The 25,433-nt window shown below is 36.5% G+C and overlaps 12 protein-coding genes across 12 annotated transcripts; 6 read left to right on the top strand and 6 right to left on the bottom strand.

The window, feature by feature from the left end:
- Positions 1-25: 25 nt before the first annotated feature.
- Positions 26-1,549, top strand: VTP21DRAFT_11061 (uncharacterized protein; the record flags this gene model as incomplete). Its single annotated transcript, XM_069390466.1, has 6 exons — positions 26-89; positions 151-195; positions 267-438; positions 497-1,239; positions 1,302-1,400; positions 1,461-1,549. 6 exons carry the CDS (start codon positions 26-28, stop codon positions 1,547-1,549), a joined length of 1,212 nt encoding a protein of 403 aa, XP_069252611.1.
- A 1,128-nt stretch (positions 1,550-2,677) lies between these two features.
- VTP21DRAFT_11060 (uncharacterized protein) lies at positions 2,678-4,006 on the bottom strand (the record flags this gene model as incomplete). The annotated part of the gene is made up of 2 exons (XM_069390465.1): positions 2,678-3,276; positions 3,349-4,006. The coding sequence occupies 2 exons, from the start codon at positions 4,004-4,006 to the stop codon at positions 2,678-2,680; spliced, it is 1,257 nt and encodes a 418-aa protein (XP_069252610.1).
- A 2,123-nt stretch (positions 4,007-6,129) lies between these two features.
- Positions 6,130-6,447, bottom strand: VTP21DRAFT_11059 (40S ribosomal eS28 domain-containing protein; the record flags this gene model as incomplete). Its single annotated transcript, XM_069390463.1, has 1 exon — positions 6,130-6,447. One exon carries the CDS (start codon positions 6,445-6,447, stop codon positions 6,130-6,132), a length of 318 nt encoding a protein of 105 aa, XP_069252609.1.
- Positions 6,448-8,288: 1,841 nt separating this feature from the next.
- VTP21DRAFT_11058 (uncharacterized protein) lies at positions 8,289-11,531 on the top strand (the record flags this gene model as incomplete). Its single annotated transcript, XM_069390462.1, has 19 exons — positions 8,289-8,318; positions 8,384-8,456; positions 8,512-8,567; positions 8,635-8,741; positions 8,805-8,997; positions 9,058-9,150; positions 9,215-9,317; positions 9,388-9,430; positions 9,497-9,572; positions 9,636-9,719; positions 9,799-9,963; positions 10,030-10,113; positions 10,174-10,283; positions 10,359-10,446; positions 10,521-10,604; positions 10,665-10,771; positions 10,837-11,071; positions 11,138-11,250; positions 11,315-11,531. The coding sequence occupies 19 exons, from the start codon at positions 8,289-8,291 to the stop codon at positions 11,529-11,531; spliced, it is 2,061 nt and encodes a 686-aa protein (XP_069252608.1).
- A 293-nt stretch (positions 11,532-11,824) lies between these two features.
- Positions 11,825-12,633, top strand: VTP21DRAFT_11057 (uncharacterized protein; the record flags this gene model as incomplete). The annotated part of the gene is made up of 5 exons (XM_069390461.1): positions 11,825-11,902; positions 11,982-11,998; positions 12,072-12,101; positions 12,167-12,333; positions 12,395-12,633. 5 exons carry the CDS (start codon positions 11,825-11,827, stop codon positions 12,631-12,633), a joined length of 531 nt encoding a protein of 176 aa, XP_069252607.1.
- Positions 12,634-13,322: 689 nt separating this feature from the next.
- VTP21DRAFT_11056 (uncharacterized protein) lies at positions 13,323-14,306 on the top strand (the record flags this gene model as incomplete). Its single annotated transcript, XM_069390460.1, has 7 exons — positions 13,323-13,343; positions 13,406-13,453; positions 13,515-13,574; positions 13,631-13,668; positions 13,739-13,761; positions 13,840-14,072; positions 14,133-14,306. The coding sequence occupies 7 exons, from the start codon at positions 13,323-13,325 to the stop codon at positions 14,304-14,306; spliced, it is 597 nt and encodes a 198-aa protein (XP_069252606.1).
- Positions 14,307-14,554: 248 nt separating this feature from the next.
- On the bottom strand, positions 14,555-15,680 carry VTP21DRAFT_11055 (uncharacterized protein; the record flags this gene model as incomplete). Its single annotated transcript, XM_069390459.1, has 2 exons — positions 14,555-14,912; positions 14,977-15,680. The coding sequence occupies 2 exons, from the start codon at positions 15,678-15,680 to the stop codon at positions 14,555-14,557; spliced, it is 1,062 nt and encodes a 353-aa protein (XP_069252605.1).
- Positions 15,681-15,939: 259 nt separating this feature from the next.
- VTP21DRAFT_11054 (uncharacterized protein) lies at positions 15,940-17,014 on the bottom strand (the record flags this gene model as incomplete). The annotated part of the gene is made up of 3 exons (XM_069390458.1): positions 15,940-15,956; positions 16,028-16,730; positions 16,802-17,014. The coding sequence occupies 3 exons, from the start codon at positions 17,012-17,014 to the stop codon at positions 15,940-15,942; spliced, it is 933 nt and encodes a 310-aa protein (XP_069252604.1).
- A 916-nt stretch (positions 17,015-17,930) lies between these two features.
- Positions 17,931-18,224, bottom strand: VTP21DRAFT_11053 (uncharacterized protein; the record flags this gene model as incomplete). The annotated part of the gene is made up of 2 exons (XM_069390457.1): positions 17,931-18,116; positions 18,177-18,224. 2 exons carry the CDS (start codon positions 18,222-18,224, stop codon positions 17,931-17,933), a joined length of 234 nt encoding a protein of 77 aa, XP_069252603.1.
- Positions 18,225-18,577: 353 nt separating this feature from the next.
- On the top strand, positions 18,578-19,349 carry VTP21DRAFT_11052 (uncharacterized protein; the record flags this gene model as incomplete). Its single annotated transcript, XM_069390456.1, has 2 exons — positions 18,578-18,603; positions 18,677-19,349. 2 exons carry the CDS (start codon positions 18,578-18,580, stop codon positions 19,347-19,349), a joined length of 699 nt encoding a protein of 232 aa, XP_069252602.1.
- Positions 19,350-19,734: 385 nt separating this feature from the next.
- On the bottom strand, positions 19,735-21,381 carry VTP21DRAFT_11051 (uncharacterized protein; the record flags this gene model as incomplete). The annotated part of the gene is made up of 5 exons (XM_069390455.1): positions 19,735-19,958; positions 20,015-20,303; positions 20,365-20,430; positions 20,495-20,641; positions 20,713-21,381. The coding sequence occupies 5 exons, from the start codon at positions 21,379-21,381 to the stop codon at positions 19,735-19,737; spliced, it is 1,395 nt and encodes a 464-aa protein (XP_069252601.1).
- A 580-nt stretch (positions 21,382-21,961) lies between these two features.
- On the top strand, positions 21,962-25,291 carry VTP21DRAFT_11050 (uncharacterized protein; the record flags this gene model as incomplete). Its single annotated transcript, XM_069390454.1, has 9 exons — positions 21,962-22,127; positions 22,187-22,387; positions 22,462-22,629; positions 22,693-23,301; positions 23,360-23,700; positions 23,765-23,992; positions 24,050-24,237; positions 24,321-24,550; positions 24,612-25,291. 9 exons carry the CDS (start codon positions 21,962-21,964, stop codon positions 25,289-25,291), a joined length of 2,811 nt encoding a protein of 936 aa, XP_069252600.1.
- Positions 25,292-25,433: the final 142 nt, after the last annotated feature.

Raw genomic sequence — 25,433 nt, 5'->3', positions numbered from 1 at the left:
CTATAATCTCGTCTATTTAAAACTTATGGCCGAGGATTGTAATTTTCTACGCTCACAGCTCGATGAACTTGCTCAAGTTGTAGATGAGCGTACGTGAGATTATTTGTCTCCTAATTGATTATCATTGAATAAATTTGCTTATATATATAGTATTAATACGCGATAAAAAGGCAGCAATAGAAAATGAAGAAAAAGGTTAGTAGTGATTTCAAAATTTTTTATTTTATAACGGAACTTACTCTACTCAATTCACTTCGAATCTAAAGGTTCAGGGATTGACAATTCGATAGTAAAATCAGCACAAAATCCGGAGAACACAGAGTGGAAAACTGAACATGGAGATTTACTGGAGATGCTGGAAAGCACTGCTTCGATATTTGAATTACGAAAAAAGTCTTATTCTCCTAGTATAGAGTCACCGGAAGATGGATTCCATTGGTAATATCCACGAACGTTTGGCCTGTTCATTTTACAAAATATTTAATATTTTTGTTAGTTTAAACTCCTCAGCTGATCCACTCGATGCCACTGAAACTTCTCGGTGCATGTGTTATAAATGCAAACCAAAAATACTCGAAACTACGGAAAGTCGAAAATGCGTATGCTGGAAGTGCAGGCGAAATTTAAAGAAGCTCTCATCATCGAATCCACAATGTTCTGAATATGTTGCTCCTAAAGCATCGTTAGTTGAAAATACCTCGGATAATCTCCCATATAATCATAGTATCAAAGCGAAGAATGCACACTCCACACACGATTATTTTCGGGAAGATGGAGACGGTGAAAGATTAAGACATACATTTATAAACAAAGCAAGTGATGAGGAATTACCAGCGAATGATATGAAGTCTGAAGAATGCTCCAGCTCTGTCATAGAAACAAATAGCCCTCGAAATGATATATACGATGAAGAGAGCGAGAGCGGTGATAACGATGCTCAAGAGGATGATGATGAGAATGAATATTATTCGAGCGATTCTTGGTCAAACATTGAGACAAAGAGAGAAAGTACACAGTCGAAAGAAGAAGCTCCAGAAGAAGATAACATCCTTGGGCCTGTCCTTCGACTCCGTGAATTAATGGAAAAACAGCGTGAAAAAATAGGGTTATCTGAAGATCAATCTATTTCAAGTTCTCCTTCGATTTCAAGAGCGGTATGGCATGACACGACTGTCCCCGGCCTCATTCACTACAACGATTTGAAAAAGGCAACGAGGCTGGAGAGGGCAAGTGCATATGGTGCGCTATATATTTCAATGTTTGCACATGATCCATAATTAATCAGTATTTTTATATTTTAGTCAAAGCGTACGAGGAGATGCAACAATATCGATCTGCGCTCAGTGAATGGGTTTTGATGCGCCGACGAAAACCACCATCTCCGATATTAACGAATAAATGTAAAATTACTGTTTATATTCATTTGTTACTATTATCTAATATATACTAAATTACAATAGATTATTCTCTAGTCTCTGTCTCGAAAACGACTTTATCTTCACAAAAATCTACATCCCAAGAATTATTACCATCCTCTGCAATTTTCTAACTTTGTACATCTATTTATTTTATTGACTCAAGAGTACTTTCATTCGTTATTCAATACACCCAAGTATACCATATACTCATCCTATTTCGATCTAGGGGATCAATTCACTTTTAATGAGGATTAATTACAATTTCTTTTTTTAAGGTTTAAAATAATTTACTTGAAAACTAAAATATAATCATAAATTTATAAAAGAGTCAAACATCATTAATGGTAAAAAAAATGGGCGTTAAAAACTTGAATTCAAGGCTTCCCCTAATTTAAAGACAAATATATTCCTCATAATGGCCTCCCCGTTCCATGTAGAGACTTCAATATTGATAAGCCAATGTTATGCTGCAACCCATAAGGCTCCATAGGCATCTCCATCGTAACAACTAAGTGTACTCCAGAGAAATATAATCTTTAGACAAAATGCGTCAGTGAGAGCGACGACGTCCGGGGAAAGTTCAGCAAATGATTAACTAAATTGCTTACGAAGATGGCCTAGGTCAGTTGGACGTAAGTATTCCCCGTCTTTCATAAAACCGTTGGAACGTATGCTTACGTAACAAAGGAACTATATGAAAGATAGGAATGCGAAAAGTAAAATTGAGATAAGTGTAAAACGAGCTATGTACTATGTTCATAAGTTTTAAAAGTATATTGAAAAGGCTGCAATTTGAGTTTTTTATCTCGTCTATAGGTTGTATCCTTACAGTTTTTTTTTTTCGTTCTTTCTTTAAACTTTTAAGCGATAATTTGTATTGCAGTTGGTATACCTTTGTTGTTGGAAATGAATTGAGCTTGGTTTCTCGATGTTTATTATGGACAAATGTCTAATACAAATTAATATACATATAAACATACATAGATATCCTTAATATTATTTTTTTGTATCTTATTACAATAATATTAAATACTATTCGAATTTGGTACTTGGTGTTTATTATATTTTGCACACAAGGAAGAAGTAATATTTGCACTTGAAAAAAAAAAACGCAAAAATACAAGATGATAAAAATTATAAAAATTGTGAAAAACACACCTCTTCCATCTTTTTTTTTATCTGAGGCATCAGTCATATATCTTCCAGGAGATATTCTAATTTTTTTAAAAGTGTACTAAAGATGAAAAGTAGTTAATTGCTCATGCTTGAACATTGGGTCCCTCTAGCTCGTTTGCGAAATATTGAATCGTTTCTTCTAATCCTTGCTTCACTCTGAACCGAGGGCTCCAGTTAAGATGCCGACGTGCACGAAAAATATCTGGTTTTCGGCGCTGGGGATCATCCGTCGTCGCAGGAAGACATTTAATTTTGGCAGAGGGGTTCACTAAGTCTCGTACCATCTCGGCAAATTCAAGGATTGTATATTCTTCTGGGTTGCCTAAATTAACGGGCTCAGTGAAGTTCTTATTCATAAGAAGAATAAGACCATCAACAAGGTCATGTATATACTGAAAAGATCTTGTTTGCGATCCATCGCCATATATAGTCAACTCTTCACCCCTTAGAGCTTGCATTATAAAATTGCTCACAACCCGACCATCTGTCTCATTCATTCTGGGACCAAAGCTATTAAAAATGCGTGCTACTCGTACGTCAACATCGCCCTGGTGCATGTAGCTATAAGTAAGTGTCTCAGCAACTCGCTTGCCTTCGTCATAACACGCACGAGGACCTATAGGGTTCACATGCCCCCAATATGTTTCTTTTTGTGGATGTACTTCTGGATCTCCATAAACCTCTACATTCAAATTATCGGAAAAGTTTTAAAATGAATATTTCAAAAGATAGTAACTAAGAAAGTTTAACCTACCGGATGTGGATGACAGAAGGAAACGGGCTTTAGTTCGCTTCGCTAATCCAAGCATATTAATAGTACCCATAACGCTTGTCTTGACAGTTTTAATAGGGTTATACTGATAATGCGGAGGGGAAGCGGGACATGCTAAGTGATAAATTTGGTCCACTTCGATTACAAGAGGATCAACAACATCGTGACGAATTAGTTCAAAATGTGGATGCCCCATCCAATGCTCGATATTACGCTTGGAGCCAGTAAAGAAATTGTCTACACAGATGACCTCATGCCCCATTATCATAAGACGATCAACTAGATGTGAACCAACAAAACCAGCTCCACCAGTGACTAAAATGCGTTTGCGCTCGCCTGGTCTAAGGTATCTCACAGGAGGGTAATTCTTAGGATAATGTTGGAAAGTTACAGTTTTATCAGCCTTATTAAAGACACGATCAAATGGCAATTTTGGATTATAAATTTGTTGTAATACTGAGAGTGCGACGTACGAGTTCACTGAAGGGTGGCCAACATGAGTCACTGTATATCCATCAGGTGCCAACCAATCGAAATCGTATTTGAGGTCGAAGGCAGGATTTGGACGTTCCAGCGCGTTTGACACCCCATCTTCATGCTTCTCCTCTGTTGCAGACTGTGAATTCGATGGCAAGCTCATCCGATCGCAATTGGCCAATATACCAATTATAGGAGAAAAAAAGCCTGAATGAATAAGAGAACATTCAGAAGGCTTATTATGAGCGTTTCGTCACTCCGAAATTGCTGTCATTACTCTAGGAAATTTGGAAATTTGCGAAGGGCGAAGTATTTAAGCCTAAGAAACTAGATGAAAAATTTATCTAGGTATATTTAATATACCTAATCATATAAATAATATAATGAAATCGAGTAACGATATAATATATCGTTACTAGACAGGCGAAGTGGGTAACAATTTTTAATAAATATCAGTTCAAGATTAAATATCAACCGGCACGTATCAACGCTGTGGTCAGCGCACTCTTCTGATTCATCTTTTATTGGATCTTGATTGGCGTACTTAGATTGACTTCAAGTTGCCAAAATATCTGAAGCAATCTTAAATAGGTTGGTCGTTCTGAGAAGAAGGTCACCTGTAGCTTGGACGTTGATCCGACGTGGCGTGAATTCCAAAAGACTTGATATTACGATTGGGTTTGCCTAATATTAGATACAAAGGGATTCATTCTCGTTTATGATTATTTTACGTTGTTGTAAGCAAATTCGGCAACCATTAAACAATCCCCCCATCATCTTGTCATTATGAAACATACGCGCAGCATTTGCCCTAAGATATAGTTGGTTTCAGGGTGATATTGACATCGCGACCTTAGTTCATAAATATTATTTAAGGCCTTCTAATATATCGTCAATCTGTGTCTGATACTATCGCTTGCGGTAAATCCAAGATCCAAGGGAGGAAGAATTAGATATTAGAGATAAGGTTATGACCTCGACAGCAAACTTCCAACTTACGTAACTGGATCAACAACCGACAAGGAAGTTACAACACAAGTTCGTTGGATCATACGAAATCACAGAAAATAAAATATCACTCAGTATAGAGAAGTTGCCGAAATCGCTAAGAATTCATCAAGTTTTCCGTGCCTCACTTCTGAACGATTTCACAAGTGCCCCACAAGAGTATCCTAACAGATATAACCCACCGTCTCCACCAGTCGATAAAGAAGGTGGCATTGAATATGAAATTGAATGCGTTTTGGAAAAGAAAGTTCGACAGTAACGAGAGAGTAGAATATTAGGTGAAGTGGACCGATTATGGCGAAGCGGAGATTAACTGGGGACCGGTGCGGAATTTGGATAACAATAAGCGATGCAGGAATACGAAATTTTACGAAGCAACCTTATATATTCTAAGCGGTGATTTTCAAGTTGGGGAGAGTAGTATGGAGTTGATTTATTGTAATTTTCTTAGAAAACATAAGTGGAAAACCGTTATGCCTTATATAATGTTTTAATTTTGTAATATTTACACTAGTTTATATTTGAACTTTAATGCCAACTTTAATTATGTAAAGAATTTTCTTGAAGTTTATAAATAATCCTTGATTTTTATAAAAAATAATCAATCTTTTCTTGAATTACTTTATTTGGATTTTTGGAACCCCGACACCTCCGTAACTCGAGGAATATATATTTAAATAGCAAAATATCAAATATACACTAAAGTTTTTTAAAAATGAGGTCAAATTGTAGGATTTATCCTTAAATATTCATTGATTGCCCTTAGCCCATATTTCTTGTAGGTATAATATATCTTACTATTAGAGATCCAGCAACGATCTGGAATTTCACTGAATGCTAAAATTAAGAGCGGAGTATATAACGCAAATTGTCGTAAATTCATTAAGTTCAGTCAAATGATAAATACATTTTGCCCTTAACCACTTTACACTCTACAAAAATATCACCACCGTAGTCCAGAAGTTGAAAATCTGTCAGATATGAAACAAATTTGATATAACCATTGGGAATCATGCAGTACAGTTAGAGAATACATTGAAAGAAATTTTGCAATTACTCTCAGATCGAGATATCTGTTTTATTCTTTGAATGTAATATTTCAAGGGAATTATTGAGGTAATTATGTGCAACGGATTTATTCAAAGGTTAATTAGAGGTGGAAAGGGGAGGATAAGCAGATCTAAATAAGAAATAGCACTAATTAAATCTATGTACCAAATATAGAAAATAATTATTCAATTAAATACCTAGATATATATTCATTTTACTAAAATTATCTCAGCGCAGGCGCCGGGCTTCACGTTCAGATTCTAGGAGACATAAAATGTCATTTTCACGTACAGGACCTTTTACATTACGAATAATCTGACGGGTAGTATCATCCATGAACTCTACGCGCACCTGTGTAACGCCTCCACGGGAACCAGTTCGCCCGAGGATTTTGATGACTTTAGCAAGTTTAATGGGTTGTTTCTGATCCTGTTGATGAATGAAGATATATAAAGCCATCATTAAAAATATAAAGATTGGAACACAAGTGATTGTTGCTAAGAAATGATAGATCTGACCACAGATCCTCGAGATCATAAATTCCATATCAGATCCCAATATATTGATTCTATCATATCATTTCTGTAATCAAGTTTGGGTTTACGGACTCCATCGAATGATATCTGAGAATTTTAGAGTGATGGATGGATGGATGGATAGTTTACCATTATGTGCGGTGTAAGACACGGCTCGAGAGTGGTTGCGATAGGGCGAAAATATATCATTAAAGGTTGAATCGCAAAGAGCAATAAATCGAATGTGGCTTAGCCAATGTGGCCATTTTAATGAGCTTGCCGTTTTCTTTATTGTGAAATTTAGAGAATGGACAAAGATATCTTTAATGAAGGTATGTTTATGCTAATAAATTCTATCTTGAGAAAGTTCTAACGATTAAAAAGAATTACTTCTGCAAAAAATCGAGAGTGAGGCAAATAAAGCCTGTACGCTTGAAGAGAAAAATAATATCGTCGAGCTCTATAAAAATGCTTTGAATGAATTCCTTTGTAAGTATAATCTTGCTACTGATATTGCTTTTTTTCTTTTACTTACCTCCTACTAATATTACAATTAATCGATTTAAGATGTTAAGATATGGAAATCATATGTCGATTTTGCAATTGCTCAATATGAAAAGTTGGACGCAGACATGAGCCAAGATGAACAGAGAGATTTTACTATTGACAGGGTTCGCGAAATATTTGCCGAAGCAAATAAAACTGTTGGACATCATGTACTAGAGGTGTGGATTAATATTTTTGTCAATGATTAAGCAGCGATTGACCCTTTTTATAGAGCCATATTGTATGGGATTCCATTAAGGATTTTGAAGAGAGATTGCTTGAAGTATGTACTGCTTATTGCTTCTATTTGTAGGCGCTGACATTTGTCTAACTATATTTTCTATATAATAGAGATCCTATAGGTATACTGTTAGGATATATCTTCTAAAACTTTGAGACTATTAATTAACGTGTCTTAATTAGCACCGAGCTCTTTGAGAGAACCAAAAAATTATATTTAGATCGATTAAATATTCCTCACTCTGGTTGGTATATTCAATGTTTTATTGATGAATAATTCATAATTCTATAACTTTTCTTAATTTTTTTTGATATAGTTCAGGAGACGACTTTTTCTAATTATTCGTCATTTATAACAAAATATGATAACGGAAACTATGAAGCTTATATGATAGAAGCTAACAAACTCTTCAGTAATACAAGGAAAAAACTAGATGAAATTGAAAAACATGAAATCGCTTGGGTATTTACTGCTTTTATAATTTCTAACTTATATCATAACTTAATTTATCTATGACAAAGGAACAATCTGGATATTCTATAGAGAAATTTTATCGCTATATCGAGTTTATTAAGAGCAAGCGACCGCCAAATTATCTTATGATTAATACCCTTTTTGAACGAGCACTGATTTTATACTATCAAGATCCATCGATTTGGGAGGAATTTATTCTGCATTTGGTAAGCACTTGACTTTAAGGATTTTTCTATACATCTTATTAATTTAGTTTATTTTACAGTTCGAAAATAACGCACCTTTGAGCATTCATATACGTATTTTGGAGAGATCTTTGAAATATTGCTCATGGTCAGGTGATTTATGGTCTCTCTATATTAACATATTGGTAAAATTTTTCATCAGTCTGGTATTTTAGAAGTGATTGAGGATTTAAATATTTGTGTCTACTATTTTCTTAGGAGAAATATAAAGTACCTCTCTTCGATGTAGAAGGTATACTGTTATTTGATGGTTAAAGATTCATCGATCTAATTCTTTTTTGATAGCTGTATTTACGAGGGCTCTTGCTAGTGATATCAGTTATTATATAGAAGAGTTATCTAAAGTAGTAATGTCAAAATGCGATTATGAAAGACGTGCAGCTGCTGTCTCTAATGGTAATAACAACTGACATTTTTATATATCAATTGTGTAATTTCTCTATATTTTGAAAATATTTTAGAGATTACTTCAGAACAAGCTCTTCGTTTGCGCAAAACTTTTAGTCAGGGAATTGATGCAATATATCAAGGCTTGTATTTGTATATTATTCGACTATTGACAGCGCAGGCTAACATCTTCCCTTTTTAGCATTCCCTGACGGCGACCCGTATTTCCGCGTCGAAAAGTATCAAGCCTTTATTGAGGTGTGTGAATTATAATACACATTCTTTAGCTAAGCCTTGGTTTGATATTGAATTAATGTAACGTCAGGGTACTCTGCTGAAGGACGTCGGTGAGGCAAGACGTATTTGGAACGAAATTATTTCCCGACACGCGTCTTCCTCTGAAGCATGGATCTCCTTTGCACAGTTTGAGAAGTAAACCGTTTGTATTTATATTCACTATTGTATCATCATAATGTATTATTTATATATTAATAGGGAACATGGAGACATTGCAAAAGCACGATCAATTTATAAGCAAGCACGTACACGTGTTAATTTAGACTGGCCCGAACGCGTTTTTGATGCATGGCTTACCTTTGAACATGAGTATGGTTCCTTGGAAAGCTTCATGCATGCGCGCTCCTCCATTAAAAAGCAAATGCGTATCATCTCTTCAAAAAGAGAAAAGGTAAAATATCAGGCTTCTAACTTGTCCTTTTGCTACTATTGCTAATTTCTCATTATAAAGGCTCTTCAAGAAGAGGCCAATCAGCAGGCAATTGTTCGAGAGCAAGATGATATCAAACGACAGAAAAGAATTGAAAAAGATAAAGCATTTAAGGTCCATTCTAGAGATGTGTACCATAGTACAATTTCTGGTTTTTACGTTCAATACAATTTAATAGGCAAAGAAGCGTGATTTAGAGAAGCGGGCTAAACGTAAAGCGGAAGATATAGATAACGACGATATTTCCAACGATAACCGAGAAGACATAAAACGGCCCAAAGGTATATATTGCAAAGTGCAGATTTCTTTAATTGCTCTCCTTTTATTAATCCTAAGTTATTGGTAACACAGTTAGTGCATCTGATGAAGTGAAAGATAAAACCTTGTTTGATCGGTATATTATATTTTTAAATTGTATTCAACTTACATTGATTTAATTTATGCCTATTTTAATTGATAGCGAAAATAGGACAATTTTTGTGAACAATCTTGAAAAAAATGTCACTACTACACAACTAAAAGAGTTTTTTAGTGAGGTAATTTGCAAATATTCTTGCAAATATTTACGTAATTCAGTTTTAACCCTTCTTCTTTTTTAGTGTGGTAATATTCAAAAAATAAATATCGTGCGTGATTTTGATGGAAACTGCAAGGGCTATGCGTATATATTGTTCACAAACCAGGTATTGAACGAAGTTTTATTGATTTTATTTTGTCAGTTCCTTTACCAAAAATTTTGAATATTAATTGTTAACATTCTAGGAGGAAGCCAATAATGCGCTTAACAAGGATGGCCAACAAATGGGTGCACAAAAGGTGGGAGTGCATGCAGCGGAGGAGAGGGATGAACGTGATCCTAAGACTATTTATGTGTGCAACTTTTCATCAGCAATAACTGAGAAAGATCTACGGGATATGTTTAGCATGGTATTTGCATTACTTTATAAACGTTTATTTTTATAGATATTTGATAACCTCTCCTACACTCGGTAGTTTGGAGATATCGTAGAGGTACGAATGCCGGCGCCCAAACCAGGGAAGCTTCGCAGATTTGCCTATATCGAGTTTAGAGATGCTGTAATTATTATAATGCTTAAATTTATGAAATACCCTTAAATGATATTAATATTGTTTTAGAAAATGGCCACGGATTCTCTCGTACTAAATGGACAAGAGATCGAATCGGATCGAGCACTTTCTGTTGCAATTTCGAATCCTCGTATGAAACAAGAGAGAGCTCCAGAAAAGTCTGTTTTTTTTAAATACCTAAATTTTACGCCCTGGATTTTGGTGCTTATTTTGTTTCTGCACGATCATATTAGACCAAAAGAAATCGATCCCTGTGTGCTGTTTGTAGCCAATTTACCGCACTCTTCCAATTTAGATGAAGTGACCAAACTTTTTCAAGCTGTAAGTATCCAAATGAGGCAACCATCTTTTTATTACATTAAATTCCTTCACCAAAATATGCATTTTCTACTTAGTATGGCCAACTAAAGGATTGTCGTTTAATTTATGGACCGAATGGAAAATATAAAGGATGTGCTATTGTCGAATTTGTGCACGAGGTAACTAAATGGGCAAATATATATTTTACCACTGGGATTTAAATTCATTTATATATAAAGGAGCATGCTACTAATGCCCTCGCTCTGAATTCAACCGAATTTAATGGGCGGATTATAGTTGTCAGTATTGCTGACCCGAACGCAGAACGCAAGAAGAAATCTATTGAGTATGTTAAAATCTAACCACATAAACTAACGTGCTAATGGAATTTCACCCATGTTAATGAAATAGGGCTGATGCTACCATACAACACATAAAGGAGCAAAAACAGAAGGCCCGGCAGAACCCAGTGAAAACCAGCACCTCGAATATTAAACGCCAGGCAAATGGAGTCTCCGTTCATCATTTGCCTCCTGACACTACGGAAGAGGAGCTAAGAGCTCTATTTTCTCCTTATGGCAAAGTTAAAAGCGTAGAATTGGTCCCGAGTAAAGGGGGGGCATTTGTTGAATTGGAAGATATCGTTGTAGCTATCACTTCTTTTTCCATTAATATTGTGGAATTGTTAATGTTTAAATATGTTCCCCTATAGGAATCTGGAAAAGCAGCTCTCGCCTTAAATGGGCATAATCTTAACGGTCACAAGATACATGTCGATATTGCTGAACCTCCTGCGCTCACATCTACCGTAGCGGTCCATACAAGGTCCGATGGCAGCTGGAAAATGTTGTGATATGGAAGCTAACACTGGATCACTTGGTACTTATAGTAATATTCAAGGGAAAGGCCACCAGCTTCCAATGATTCCCCGGCGATTGCAACGGCCCAATCCTCGCCTTGGATTCGAACATAGAAAAGCTCGGAATATGAAACCTGAGAATGGGTCACCTACTTCACCAGAATCGAATAAACAAATGGCTGACTCGCAGCCCAGCGGGAAAAGCAATGCGGATTTCCGAACTCTTTTTCTTGCTGGCAAAAAATGAGGTTTGATGATCTTGTTTTTCATCGCCAGGTTCTAAGTGTGGATGCGAGCAAATATTAAATGGCTTTATTATTATTACAAGCGGGGCTTGCTCCAATGCTTTTTGTGTAATGAATGGACAAACCTCAACAAACCCCTTCATATTGATTCGACAGGTTTTGATTTAGCGAATGATCGAGCATTCTTCACCAGTTTCGAACTCAGATTTATTAACCTCGCAATATATTTAAATCCCTTTTTCTTCCGGATTCTCTCGTTTCTTTATCTATTCACAAAGCAAAACACTCATTAACTATGCTCAAGCTTGTCTATTTGCTTCTCCTTTCCTATATCGGCTTTGCTTTAGCCCAAAAGCCATTCATTACTCAACCGGTAAGCATCTTTATCGATCCAAATAGTCATTAATATATAAATAGTATAACTTTGCTATTTCCACAATTTCTTTACAAAGGTTACCGGGACAGTCTGGTAAGCTCTAAAAAACGTCTTTTTTAAGATTTTAAAAGTATAACATATACAATCCTGTCTCCGAAATCTTTAGGAAAGCTGGAGAAACTCAACAAATTATTTGGTATATTCCCATTCATATTAAATATCTCCGATTCCATTGTTGCCCTAATTGTATTACAAAAATAGGAATAATGGAGCTCCTGGACCTATTACTATTAAATTGCTCAAGGGAAATCCAGCTGCACTGCAGCTAGTTACTGTTTTGTCAAGCTCAGTTGATGGTGCCTCTGGCTCATTCACTTGGAATATTCCTAACAGTCTTCCTGTTGATAATACTTATGCAATTGCATTAGGTTAGCAAGCTGTTATGGAAGATAATATTTCGGAAAATAATCTATTTTGATTTTTCAATAGGTAATGAACCTAACGTAGCATATTCAGGTCAGTTCACGGTTCTCGCAGCGAGCTGTGTTCCAACTTGCCCGCCTGACCCTCCAACCTCCGCACCTGCAGCTCAACCAACTTCTGGTACCTCTTCAAGTGCTTCCCCTGGCTCTGCTCAAAGTCAACCCGCACAAAAGTCTAGCGCTTCTGGAGTGCTCCCTGCCGTTGCCTTTGCCATAATCCCTTTGCTGGCATCGCTCGCTTTCTAAGAGTTTAGTAATTTATTGAAGAGAGCTCTTTATAATGTAATCGCTTCTATTCTTTCTACACCCTTTCTCTAAGCAGTATTTATAATATTTTCATTTTTTGGATCAGTTTTTTCTGACGAAATTAACCTATATCGTCAAGTTTAAATTGAAAATCCAACTTTTCATTTATACGTCAAATCCGATTACATAAATCTATTTAAAATCCGATAATTTCACTACAAAACAATTCGCAACAGAGCATAAAGAAATAATTCGAGATATCTTACAGAATAATAGATAGACATTCTACCCTTTTTCTTCACGGTATTTTTGAGTAAAACTCTAGCTAAATACAATATTCTCTATTCACTATAAATTCTTCTAAAACCATTACTTTATGCTGCGATTTCTATGAATTATAGAGTATCCAATAAACAAAAAATAGAGTTATAGAGAACCTTCTTAAAAAAATAACTAGATCCTTTTAATAGCTTGAAGTGGTTTATAGATTATAAAATATCACGACCATAAAATTTCTGAAGCTATCAAAAATATATATCTCTGTAGAATGCACTCCGGAAATTTTTATTCTAAAAACCGAGGATTTTATGGCGCAGCACGAAATTTCTTGGCGAATTCATAAGACTTCAGTCTGAGAGCTTTTCAATTAATCTACCCTTTACTTCAAATTTTAAGTATTCACTTACAAAATGGCTCTACACTATCAGCTTGTAAGTTATTTTACACCATTTCTTAGAGACGTTTTATTAATGCAACTATATCTGATTTAAAGGTGTTCACTCTTTTGGTACTTGAAATGGCAGCATTTGTTTTTTTTGTGGTTTGTATTAAGTCTTTCAAGAACATTTGATCTTTCTTCACAAAGTCAATGTTGTCAATAGCTTCCACTACCATTAGCTTGGAGACGCGCCACTTTTCGCTGGATGTCTAACTCTCCCATGGTATTTAAAGATGCTTTTTGCTTCATTAATTCTAAATTCTCATTAATTACATTAAGGTTGGAAAAGTCGTGTATAGTCTCAAAATCATGTTTGTGTAAGTGTTACTTTTTTATTTTTTACCTGTATAAGGATCTTGATGATATCAATTTCTGTTTCTTCACTAGATTCGTTCTAATTCTATTTATCGGTGGGTTTTTCTTATATAGCTGCAATTATTGCTAATTCACATTTTATAATTTTGCTACTCATTTCTTTCCTCTACTAGATTCAATTAACCGAATGCTTCGAGCGAACGGAGAACTTGCACGCTCACGCGCAGAGGGAGTTCATCATGCCCATTCAGAAAACCACCACTTGATTACAACTCGGCTATATTCGCAGCGTAACTTTTATCTCTGTGGCTTCACACTGTTTTTATCACTTATCCTAGTTCGCACATACCAACTTGTGATGGACTTTTTAAAGAGTGAAGAAAAAGTTGATGCCCTAAGAAAACAGGTGAATAGGAAATTAAATTAATTTATGCTATCTGGATAGATATTGATGTTGGCATTATAGCTTATCGAAAAATCAAAAGAGTGCGATAAACTTCAAGAATCCAAGTTTACGCTCCAAGAAAAAATAGATCATTTGGAGAAAGATCTTAGTGTGTATCGCGTGGAAGAAAAGATTATCAACGAGGATAAAGGCGATAACAATATTCGAATGCGGAACATTAAAAAAGCGGATTAACTTCTCTACGTGTTTTAAAACGCCCAATGTTGCTTTCTATTATTCTATTATAATTGGGAGATCGTCATTTTCAAGGAATAGCATGCAATAATTGATACTGAATGTTATTTGATATTTAATAAACTTGCATGATAAAATTTATCTTGATATATTAGCATTATTATATAATAAGGAAAAGGCCTAGATAGGACGGAGGGTAAAATTTTGGCCAAAAATCTTTGCTTAGTTATATATCTCAAGCATTATGTCTAAAGTTCAGATTCTACTGGTGGATCCGAAGGGCAGCCCTCATAACCGTGTGGATTGTTTGATTGCCACCTCCATAGATCTTCACACATTACATCGAGGGAACGTTCGGCGCGCCAGTTAAGTTCTTTGTTGGCCAAAGCAGGATCGGCAGTAAGATTGGTGACATCTCCAGCACGTCTAGGTGTAAATTTATATGGGAGGTCACGTCCAACTGCCTCACTGAAGGCGTGCACCATATCTAAAACAGTATATCCCGTGCCAGTGCCCAGATTATATATAACACAGCCAGGATTTTCTTTAAGCTTGTTCAGAGCTGCAAGATGGCCCAAAGCTAGGTCAACAACATGAATATAATCTCTATTGAAGCAATATTCTTATTAATATCAATAATATTCTAGTAACTATTCCAAATATACTCTACCTTATCCCGGTACCGTCTTTAGTTTTATAATCATTGCCAAAGACGCTAAGGTACTCCCGTTTTCCAACTGCAACCTGGGCAAGATACGGCATGAGATTATTAGGAATACCACGCGGATCCTCACCCATAATCCCTGATTTATGAGCTCCAGCGGGATTAAAGTAGCGTAAAAGCGCAGCATTCCATTCTGATTCTGCAGTGCAGAGATCGCGGATGATATGTTCTATGAAGAGCTTGGTGCGACCATAAGGGTTTGTAGAGCCGGTGGGGCAATTCTCAGGAATGGGAATTATGGGTGGATCACCATAGACAGTTGCAGATGAGCTAAACACAATATTGCGCACGTTGAACTCTTTCATCACCTCAAGCAATACTATGGTGCCGCTAATATTGTTATGATAATACGAAAGAGGTATCTGCGTTGACTCTCCTACTGCCTTAAGCCCTGCAAAATGCACGACAGAGCCAATGTCGTATAGCTCAAATATCTTACGCATGCCGGTGCGATCGAGGATATCAACCTTATGAAAAGGGCATTTAAGGCCAGTGATTTTCTCGATGCGACGGATGGCTTCGTACGATGAATTAGAGAGATTATCGATGACAACGACCCGATGTCCAGCATTTAAAAGTTCAACGACAGTATGACTTCCAATATATCCGGCTCCTCCGGTCACTAAGACAATTTTATCATCTATGGACATTGCTGAGTAGTATGATATGTATAAATAAAATGAAGAATGAGCTAATCTCAATCAGAAGAGATGGAAATAAAAGAGATGAAAGGTGCAAAGTGCTAAGAATATGTGCACAAAAAATTAGAAATGTATTTGTTCTATTTTTACTGAAGTATTCACCAATCGTAGTGACCCGTGCTAATGATAGTATAAAATTCCAATATTCGAAAATTTTATTGGATTCCAAACAAAAATCAGAATATACGTATATATCAGTAGTCCAAGATTATATCGGAGTTCCTCCTGTATTTCAATATTTCGAGTTCATTAGCCGGATATTGAGAGTTAAAGATTAGAGATTTATCAACATTTACCATTTGGATGAAGTATTTGGCCAATATATTGAGAAGAGTCTTGACTGGCCAAGAATACATAACTAGGCCCAATTTCTGCAGGTTGGCCGGGACGTGAAAGCGGCATTTCTTTACCCCACCCCTCCATGTTCTCTTTTTCGCGAGAGGCTGGTTGTAGAGGAGTGTACACAGGCCCAGGTGCAACTCCATTCACTCGGATTCCTCTATCTGCGAGTTGCATCGCCAGTGATCGAGTAAACGATACAATTGCACCTTTAGTCGCCGAATAAGCAAGCAACTTTGGATGTCCCTGAAATGCTACCACGGAAGTGGTGTTGATAATAGATGAACCCCTTTTCATGTGTGGAAGCGCATGCTTTGTCAGATAGAACATCGAAAAGATATTAGTGCGGAATGTAGATTCAATCTCTTCTGCCTTAACATCCTCTATCTTTTCCACCATATGTTGCTCGGCAGCATTATTTACAAGAACATCAATCCGGCCAAATGTTTTAATAACCTGATCAACTACTCCTTTGGCAACCTCCTCACCTTTGGCGAGGTCGACGCTTACGGCCAAACCTTTGACGCCTTCCTTTTCGATAGCATTCATAGTCTCAACGGCATCCTGGTGCTCTTGTGGAAGATAGGTTATCACAACACCCTCCGCCTTTTCTTTTGCAAAAAGTACAGCAGCAGCTCTTCCGATTCCTGAATCACCTCCCTATTGTAGTTTTATAGATCAGTAATTTAGGCTATTTATTGAACAGACTATCAGCAGAATTCCGAGTGTACCGTGACAAGTGCAATTTTCCCTGCAAGTTTGCCAGCACCTCGATATTCCTCAAGGGTAGGGATATGAGTGCCTTGTTCCTCTCGGGTGCCTTCCAGGCTAGAGTAGATTGGTCGTGGGTGCATCTGGCTCTCGATGCCAGGTTGAGGTTGTTGCAACTGAGTTTGACCCGGAATGTGTTCAGGATACGCGGTGCGGTTGTTATTACCGGACATTGTTTTAATGAACTGATAAATTTCGTTATTGTTTGAAATGAAAAATATCAGTATACGAATTTATATTTAATGATAATAAAGATATAACGTCATAGTTACGCTCAAAAAGGGCGCCTTCGACAAACTAACTATCTATAGCAAGCTCTCTGTTAACGCCATTCATTTTCCTTCCTCGAACTTCACTCATACTTTGGTCTATAGTGTCAATTTTGAAAAATCCCCGACAAGGGTTTATAAACTTTTGATACAAAAAGCCGGAGAGAACTTTTATGCGGTGGGAAAACATCTATTGAATGAATCCAAGATCTATCATTTTGCAGGTCTAAGAGAGATATTCTAGACAAATATGGAAATGCTCAATATTGAGGTGTATTGTATACTTATTTGGGTATCTTTGCCAACTGAATACCATAGTTATGTTTTAACTAAAAGGCGTTTTTATTTCCTTCATGGAAATTGTAAGACTTTTATGCTCAATATGAACAGGAAAGCTGAGATTAGATACTTTGGTGATGGGATTCATTTAGACATTTCGCTAAAAAAAATAGAAATGTAAACTGGAAAGGAGTGTTATATAAACATTGACTACATTTTTGCTCAAAGAGTTTGTCATGGCAGATAAACACCGATAATATATATGAATGGTTGCTGAATTAGTTTTTTAATCATCGGTTATCTCTATACAAACATAGAGAGCCTCTAGAAAGATATTCAAGTCAGTAGCATTAACCATAAGATTCTGGAATTAATTGATAAACTAAAATACAACTAACAAGAGATATATATATATATATATATATGCGTGTGTGTGCGCGTGCGAATTTGTTATAATTCATTGCTATACAATTCTTCTCGTACTATATTTTAGTGTTTAACTAAATCTAATTCGATTTCAATTAAGATCACTAAATAAATCTCACAACCAGGCCAACAATGAATTTAAAAAAACAATACCAAGAATACAATATGCTATTGTAGCCTCATGCCGAGGAAATGAATTATCTGCCCATAGTGGATCTTTTAACTTTTCAACTACCCGTAAAGAAGAATGATTCCATCCATTAGGTGTTAAAAAATTACTTGCGATTTCATCATGTTCACTCTATTATATAAATACAAATTCAGTTATACATTGAGCATGCTTAGTTCATATATTAAATACTTCTGGGACGGGCAGATTGTTAACATTTCGCTGCGATAATATATTCATTTTCACTCGCTTATCGAATTTTATTTAAAGAAAGATATGCAATTTTGGGTAGAGGGTAAAATTTGTTTGAAAAAAACCAGTTTGTACATACATGATTCCTGAAGCTAATGTTTTTGTATCTGTTATAAATCCATCTACTCGCTAGAAGCTCTTTTTCACCCTCCTTCATTCTCTTTTTCAAATATTTTTTTTTCTAATTAAAAATTTGCATTATGAGCGTAGAGAAAATTAAGCATGACCTTCCACTCGAGGGAGTTAATGTCAATCATAAATTTATTTCGCGACGCCACCGCCAGCCATTCTCAGAAAGTCTAGCTAATTCTTCAGCTACTCTCACAACATCTTCAATTACAATGCGATTGAATGACAATTCATCAAAGTATTTGTTGCTTTTATTTTTTCTTCTATATGACATTCAGTTTGTTTTGGTACTGAAGTTAACTGTCTGACAGTAATGCTAGACATGTTAAGAGCGGTAAGATAAACACAGATATTCGCGAAACGAGCAACCGAAGAGAGCGAGAGAATCGCACGGAGCTTCGAGATACTATTATTGAAATATCACGTCTTGTTCCAGATACTTTTCACGAGGAGGAGTCGCGTCAACGTTTGGGAAAGGTTGCCGTCCTAAAAGTTGCAGCCGGTTATATCAAACATCTTCAACGTGAGAACAAGCGTCTGTTGCTTGAGATGTCACGTCTATCTTCTCTTGAAGAAAATTCCATGCTAGAATTAAAACGTACAAGAAGTTCACCTCTATTCACTCGAGAAAGCACACCGGCAGAAACCCCTTCAAAGCGTCGCATAATAAAACAATGTGAGGGTAGAGAAGATGAGAAAGTTGGAAACAGGGCGGTGATATTACCTCCTTTGCGCTCTATTTTTGGTGGCTCGAATCAGCCTCCTTCTCCCCCTAACTCGGATATTGACTCGGTGAACGCAGGTTCAAAAATACCAAATAAATTTTGTCCACCATCATTGCCAGCATTTTCGTATAATTTTCCGTCAATGCCGTTACCACAACCTACTCTTGAACAGACAGCGTATACTCTTATGTCACTCGGATCTCGTTCTTCATCTGGATATTTCCATACTCCGGGAAGTTCGGAGCGTAAACAATCTTAAATATATTACTGAGCGCATTCCTATGCTTTAGGAATAGAATATATTGTAACATGTATATATTCGACTTGTGTTTACATATATTCCTTTAATATTTCCAACGTTTTATTAGTCGAACCATTAGCTTTCCCCATTGACTTTGGATTCTATTTCGTGTTTTCAATGATATATTTTGAATCGTCCTGTTCAGTTAGTTTTTTATTTCAATGCATTCGTAAGAGTATATGTATTTATATGCATTTAATCGATTTGTCAAGAAATACAGCTGGAATATGAAAAATTTAGTAATTAAATGAAAACACATTTAATATACAGTGCTGATACGATAAAGATAACTTCAAACATTATGTTGGAGACTATAACATTATTAACAAAAATTCAAAACAGGCTAAGAATAAGTCGGCCCTATAACTTCTCTTTCAAGAATAAAGTCGGACATATGCAACACAGCGTTCCAGGTCTCTTCTCCACTTGGCAAAATCTGAGATGGGGGGAGAAGAAAACCGTATTTCCCCGTATCTCTTAGTTCCACTGCATAGCTATATTTTATTCCTGCGATAACGTATGTCCAATCAAGGGATCCACCCGAAGCTTGGTAGATAATATCGCAAACTACATAGAATATTAATTTAAATATTTAAAAAATATTAAAAATGTTAAATACTTACCTCGCCCTACGGCAAATCTTGTTCCATGCGTTTTACGAAGTGCACGCGTGGCGATAGTAGCAAGCTCGACTTGATCTTCATAATCACGAGGAATAGCTTCACAATCTGATGTAAATGGTGTCATCCAAAGTTGAGAATAGGCATGAAAATCAATATAGGCAATAACGTTGCCTTGCGCAAGTAGATAATCTGCCATTAGACGCGCTTCGATAGCGCTAAAAGGCGAAGGTCCATGATACGCTTCGCTACAGGGATTGCTGGAAGATCCGCCGTGGCCCCATTTATAACCCTGGTGGTATGAAATTATGTTCAGAATTCAGCAATTTAAGCAAAGAGTAGAAGTTGAATACCCAGCTACGATTAGGGTCAATCCCCTTACACCATGCGATGTCGGTTGGCTGCCGATTTTTCCTCCACTGGTAGTATGAAGGGTATGTTTAGTTGATAACCTTGCGATTTAACAAAATTATAAATAAATACCATTCGATTATACTTATGAGTAAACACATATCCATCCACGTTTAGAACAGGTATTAACGTAAATTCGAGCGAATCTACAAGTCGTGTGACTTTTGGATTCTTTCCATAGCCCGAGGTTAATTGCTCCATTATGTAAGTAACGACCGCCTAATACATTTTAACAAGCAAATGGTGATATACCTTGTTATAATCCAATAATGCTGCAGCAAAATGCTTACCACAGAAATCCACTCTCTTGCGTGCTGTCCACCATGCATAACGAATCCTTTATTGTTTTTTCTTTGTCGAAAGGTTGACAGGTTTTTATACTCTGAATTATTAGAGGACTTATCTAATGTTTCTGATTGAGATTGTTTATGGATTCGTAAGCCATAAATATCCCTCCCCTCATATGTTTTGCCAATGGAGATAAGTTGAGCTATATCTGAATGACGCTCAGCAATAGAACGCGTGAAATTCAGTATTTCATCGTAATCGTGATAATTCATAAAGAATCCATTCGTAAAATTGGTAAAACTATGCGCAGGACGCTGAGCATTTATCACTTGTTGTAGATCAGATATTTTCGTTTCTGTTGGCGAGGATATTCGTGAAAAAAATAAAGAAGAGATCTCAGGCGGAATTCGCACATCAACCTTTCCTACACGTAGTGGAGTCCATAAATCAAGTTGGTATTCGTCAACAAGTTGTTGTAGTTCAAACAATTCCTCCTGGTTGCGGACGTTAACTTGTAGTATTTCATGTCCATCAAAGGTTAGCGGTTGTTCGGGTATATTATAATCTGCTATTGAGGTAGTTAGAGGGTGCGAAAATGGTAGCTGATGTGGAAATGCCCACACATTTAGTGCGGAAAAGGCACCTAACCAAAGTGTGATTATTATATTCATCGCGAGGAGTGGTGAGAAAAAAAATAATAGAAACTGTGTTATAATCGAAAAATTCGCGATTACAACGCATTAATTTTGGTTTTGCGTAATATTCGTGTGAATTATTTTTATTAGATTATCTACACTATCATGCCATTATTCATATAGCTTCTCTACATAAATTATTCACTTTGACAAGATTATATCTTTAGGATTAGGCGGTACCCAGCGACATATTATATATGTGAAAATATTAATATCCCAATCATGTTATCGATTCGAACTGTTCAAACAGTTCATAATGATTCTAGTATGAATTATTTTATTCATTATTTTGGCTACAATATAATTTTTTACACCCTAAATGACATGAGTTTAATATACATCCCGAATTAATGTCATTCCATCCTGCTTTATGAGGTGGAATATTTCATCACGAAATGAAATATTTAATACTTTCGAAGTTGGTTTGTGACCACTCTATTTAAATATGCAACTATCTCGAACATCTATTTTGAACTTAACAACTCTAGCTCCAAATTAGTTCAGAATGCTCTCTAGTATACAAGAGAGCAAGTCTGCTACGGCTACGCTTCCAAAAATGCAAAAATCATCAACTGTGCTACTAATTCTATTAGGGATTTTTTTCCATGTCTTCTATATATTCAGCATCTTTGATATATATTTCAAATCTCCCCTTGTTCATGGAATGACTCCGCAAAAAGTGGATATGCCACCTCCCGCTGATCGACTAGTGCTATTCGTTGGTAAACTCTTCTCATTATCATCTGATTTTTGATTCACTAATTTTAATGATAATCATCAGCTGATGGTTTGCGTGCTGATAAATTATACCAGTTTCATAACGAAGATGGCAATATGGTCAGTAAGGCACCATATCTTCGCAATATAGTTTTAAATCGAGGACGGTGGGGCGTTTCACATACTCGTGTTCCCACTGAGTCCCGCCCTGGGCACGTTGCTATTATTGCCGGATTCTATGAAGATGTCAGTGCAGTTACTAAAGGTAAATTTAATAGAACAATTTTTGAATATTATATATTACAACTGTTTTATCAAACTTTTGATCTATTTTTGAAGGTTGGAAGATGAATCCAGTCGAATTTGATTCTGTTTTTAATGAGAGTCATCATACTTGGTCGTTTGGATCTCCTGATATTTTACCTATGTTTGCGCACGGAGCGTCAGACCCTGATCGTGTTGAAATGGAAATGTATCCACCTGAATGGGAAGATTTTGGAATGAAAGGTATTTGAATCATTCTGACTCTTTCGACTTCACTTATTTAATTTTTATCATATTATAAAATAGATGCGTATATATTAGATGAATGGGTGTTTGAAAAAGTTGAAGAACTCTTCGATAATGCCACCAAAGACCCAGAACTCAACATTAAACTTCGCCAACCAAAGAACATTTTCTTCTTGCATCTACTGGGTCTTGACACTAATGGCCATGCGCATCGTCCGAACTCTCCGCAATATATCAACAATATCCTCTATGTTGATAAAGGGGTGCAGAAAATGGTGAATATTTTCGAGCAATTCTATGGTGACGGACGCACTGCCTATATTTTTACAGCCGATCATGGTATGAACAATCGCGGGGTGCACGGAGATGGGCACCCAGACAATACACGTACTCCGTTGATAGCATGGGGTGCTGGAATTTCCCGCCCAAATTATACTCACCCCAGTGGGCATGATGAATTTTCAGCAGAGTGGAATTTGCCCGTTCAGCGCAATGATGTTAATCAGGCTGATATTGCTCCACTTATGTCTTCTCTAATTGGAATCTCTTATCCACTCAATTCAGTTGGAAAATTGCCATTAGACTACATTGAAAGCACACCGGAATTCAAAGCACATACGGCATTTGTAAATGCTAAGCAGATTCTTGCCCAGTACCAAGTGAAATACGGTAATTAATTTTTTGAAGTATAGCCATACCTGTGTTGATACATTGTATTTTTACATAGCGAGTAAGGCGAGCACCGAACTCTTTTTTAAGCCTTTTTCTCCGCTTTCCAATTCAACCCACCGTCCTGAAGTGCTGCTCGAACTGATTAATAACCTTATCGAGTCAGCTAATTACGATGAAGCCATATCTTTCTGTATGACATTAATTGACTTGTGCCTAGAAGGATTGCGCTATTTCCAGACCTATGATTGGCTCTTTCTGAGAAGCATTGTCAGTGCAGGATATATAGGGTGGATACTATTTTCATTCAGCTTCGTTCTCAGACGCTATGTGCTATCTAGTTCAGAGCAAAATGGAAGTGCTCTAAAGACTACCCATATAGACGCATATCGCTCTTTGGTAACCTTTGAATGGCTATAGGCTAATATGGAATAAGATTGATTCTTTTTTATTTGATTCCTAGATATATGGAGTTGCACTTACTGTTGCATCTATTCTTTTTGGCATGATATACATACAGTCTATGCCCTTCATGTACTACGCTTATGCTATATTTCCCATCTTCTTCTGGACTGAAATCGCCAAGCGTCGTGATATCTATCTTAATATATTGAAATTGGCTTATCATCAACATCGTCTACCTTTTATCATTCTAATGGTGGTATTCTATATTGGTGGAATGCAGCTACTGGTATGTATATTATTATAATTTTAGAGGAATATATATTCATAAAGTTGGTTTTTAAAGGTTACTAGTTACCACCATCGGGAGCTTTTATCGGCTGGTTTTATATTGCTTGCGTGCTGGCCATGGTTTTCTTCAGCCACCTCCTTGAAAGCTAACTGGCCACTCTTGATTCAGTGGTCATTTTTTTGTGTTTGCACATCCGCATTCACGATGCTTTCGCCGGAACTCTCAGAGAATACCCATCTAGTGTATGACTTTTATTTTTGAGAGAATGTAGAGAGCCCAGTAGGGAAGAGCAATACCTTACCTAATGTTTAACATGAACATATAGGATTGCTGGCGGAATATTAATCGTGTTGACTGGTTGTCTCGCATTCTGGAAGAGTTCGCATTTTATGACAGCCAAGCCATCGACTACGTTGGCATTCGATCGATTCTTAATATTTGCCCAACTCAGTATGACTATAGTTAGCATGATATTAGTGTGGGATACATCTGCAAGCTTACGAGCAAAAACTGGATTGCGTGTATTCAATCAGTACATGAGCTGGGTTGTGTTAGGTAGATACATTTGTTGTGTCAAATTCGTTTTTACAATCCAACGTCAGCTTCTATTTGATAGGTGTATCGGGTATTAGTCCATTTATCTATGGAATGCATAATCAGCAACATTATCTCCATCGACTTATTTTCATCTGGCTTGCTTTCGCACCTATTTTCATCCTACTCAGCATCTCCTACGAAGTACTTTTTTATTATTTCTTCTCAATCGTGCTTTTCCTTTGGCTACACATAGAGCGTATTGTTGCTAGTCAAACAAAATCGTCAACTGGCCAACGGAGCCTTGTGATAGGAGATGCTCGTATAGCCCTTACTTTCCTCTTTTTCATCCAAGTGGGATTCTTTGGTACCGGTAACATCGCAAGCCTTAGCACTTTCAGTCTCGAATCAGTTTATCGGTTAACGACCGTGTTTAATCCCTTCTTAATGGGCGTATTGTTAATCGGCAAAATTCTCATTCCATTCCTTATATTGACGTCTATATATGGGGTGCTATCAAGAATTCTCGGGTTACCACCTTTCTCATTATTCCTACTTGTGCTTTCGACTACTGATATCATTACGCTTAATTTCTTCTATCAAGTACGGGATGACGGCAGCTGGTTAGAAATCGGAACTAGCATCTCGCACTTTATCATCGCAAGTTTATTTGTATTGTTTACGATCTTTCTCTTCTCACTAAGCCATTTACTGGTGGGGCATGCGGTGGTGACAGAGCCCTATCGGCTAAAAAAAGACTAGAATATTCAAAATTTGACACCATTTTAGATATTGCATAGACACACTTTATTATCCGAATTAATTTGAATGTTACTAAATATATTATTTGTTTTCTTTTAAGCGAGTTTTTTAATATATTAGAATGAAAAGAGTGCCTAATGCA

Source organism: Calcarisporiella thermophila, assembly GCF_041956535.1.
Source record: "Calcarisporiella thermophila strain CBS 279.70 unplaced genomic scaffold VTP21scaffold_8, whole genome shotgun sequence".
Taxonomy (NCBI): Eukaryota; Fungi; Calcarisporiellomycota; class Calcarisporiellomycetes; order Calcarisporiellales; family Calcarisporiellaceae; genus Calcarisporiella; species Calcarisporiella thermophila.
The sequence above is the reverse complement of the archived record's forward strand: the minus strand, read 5'-3'. Positions and strand labels throughout refer to the sequence as shown.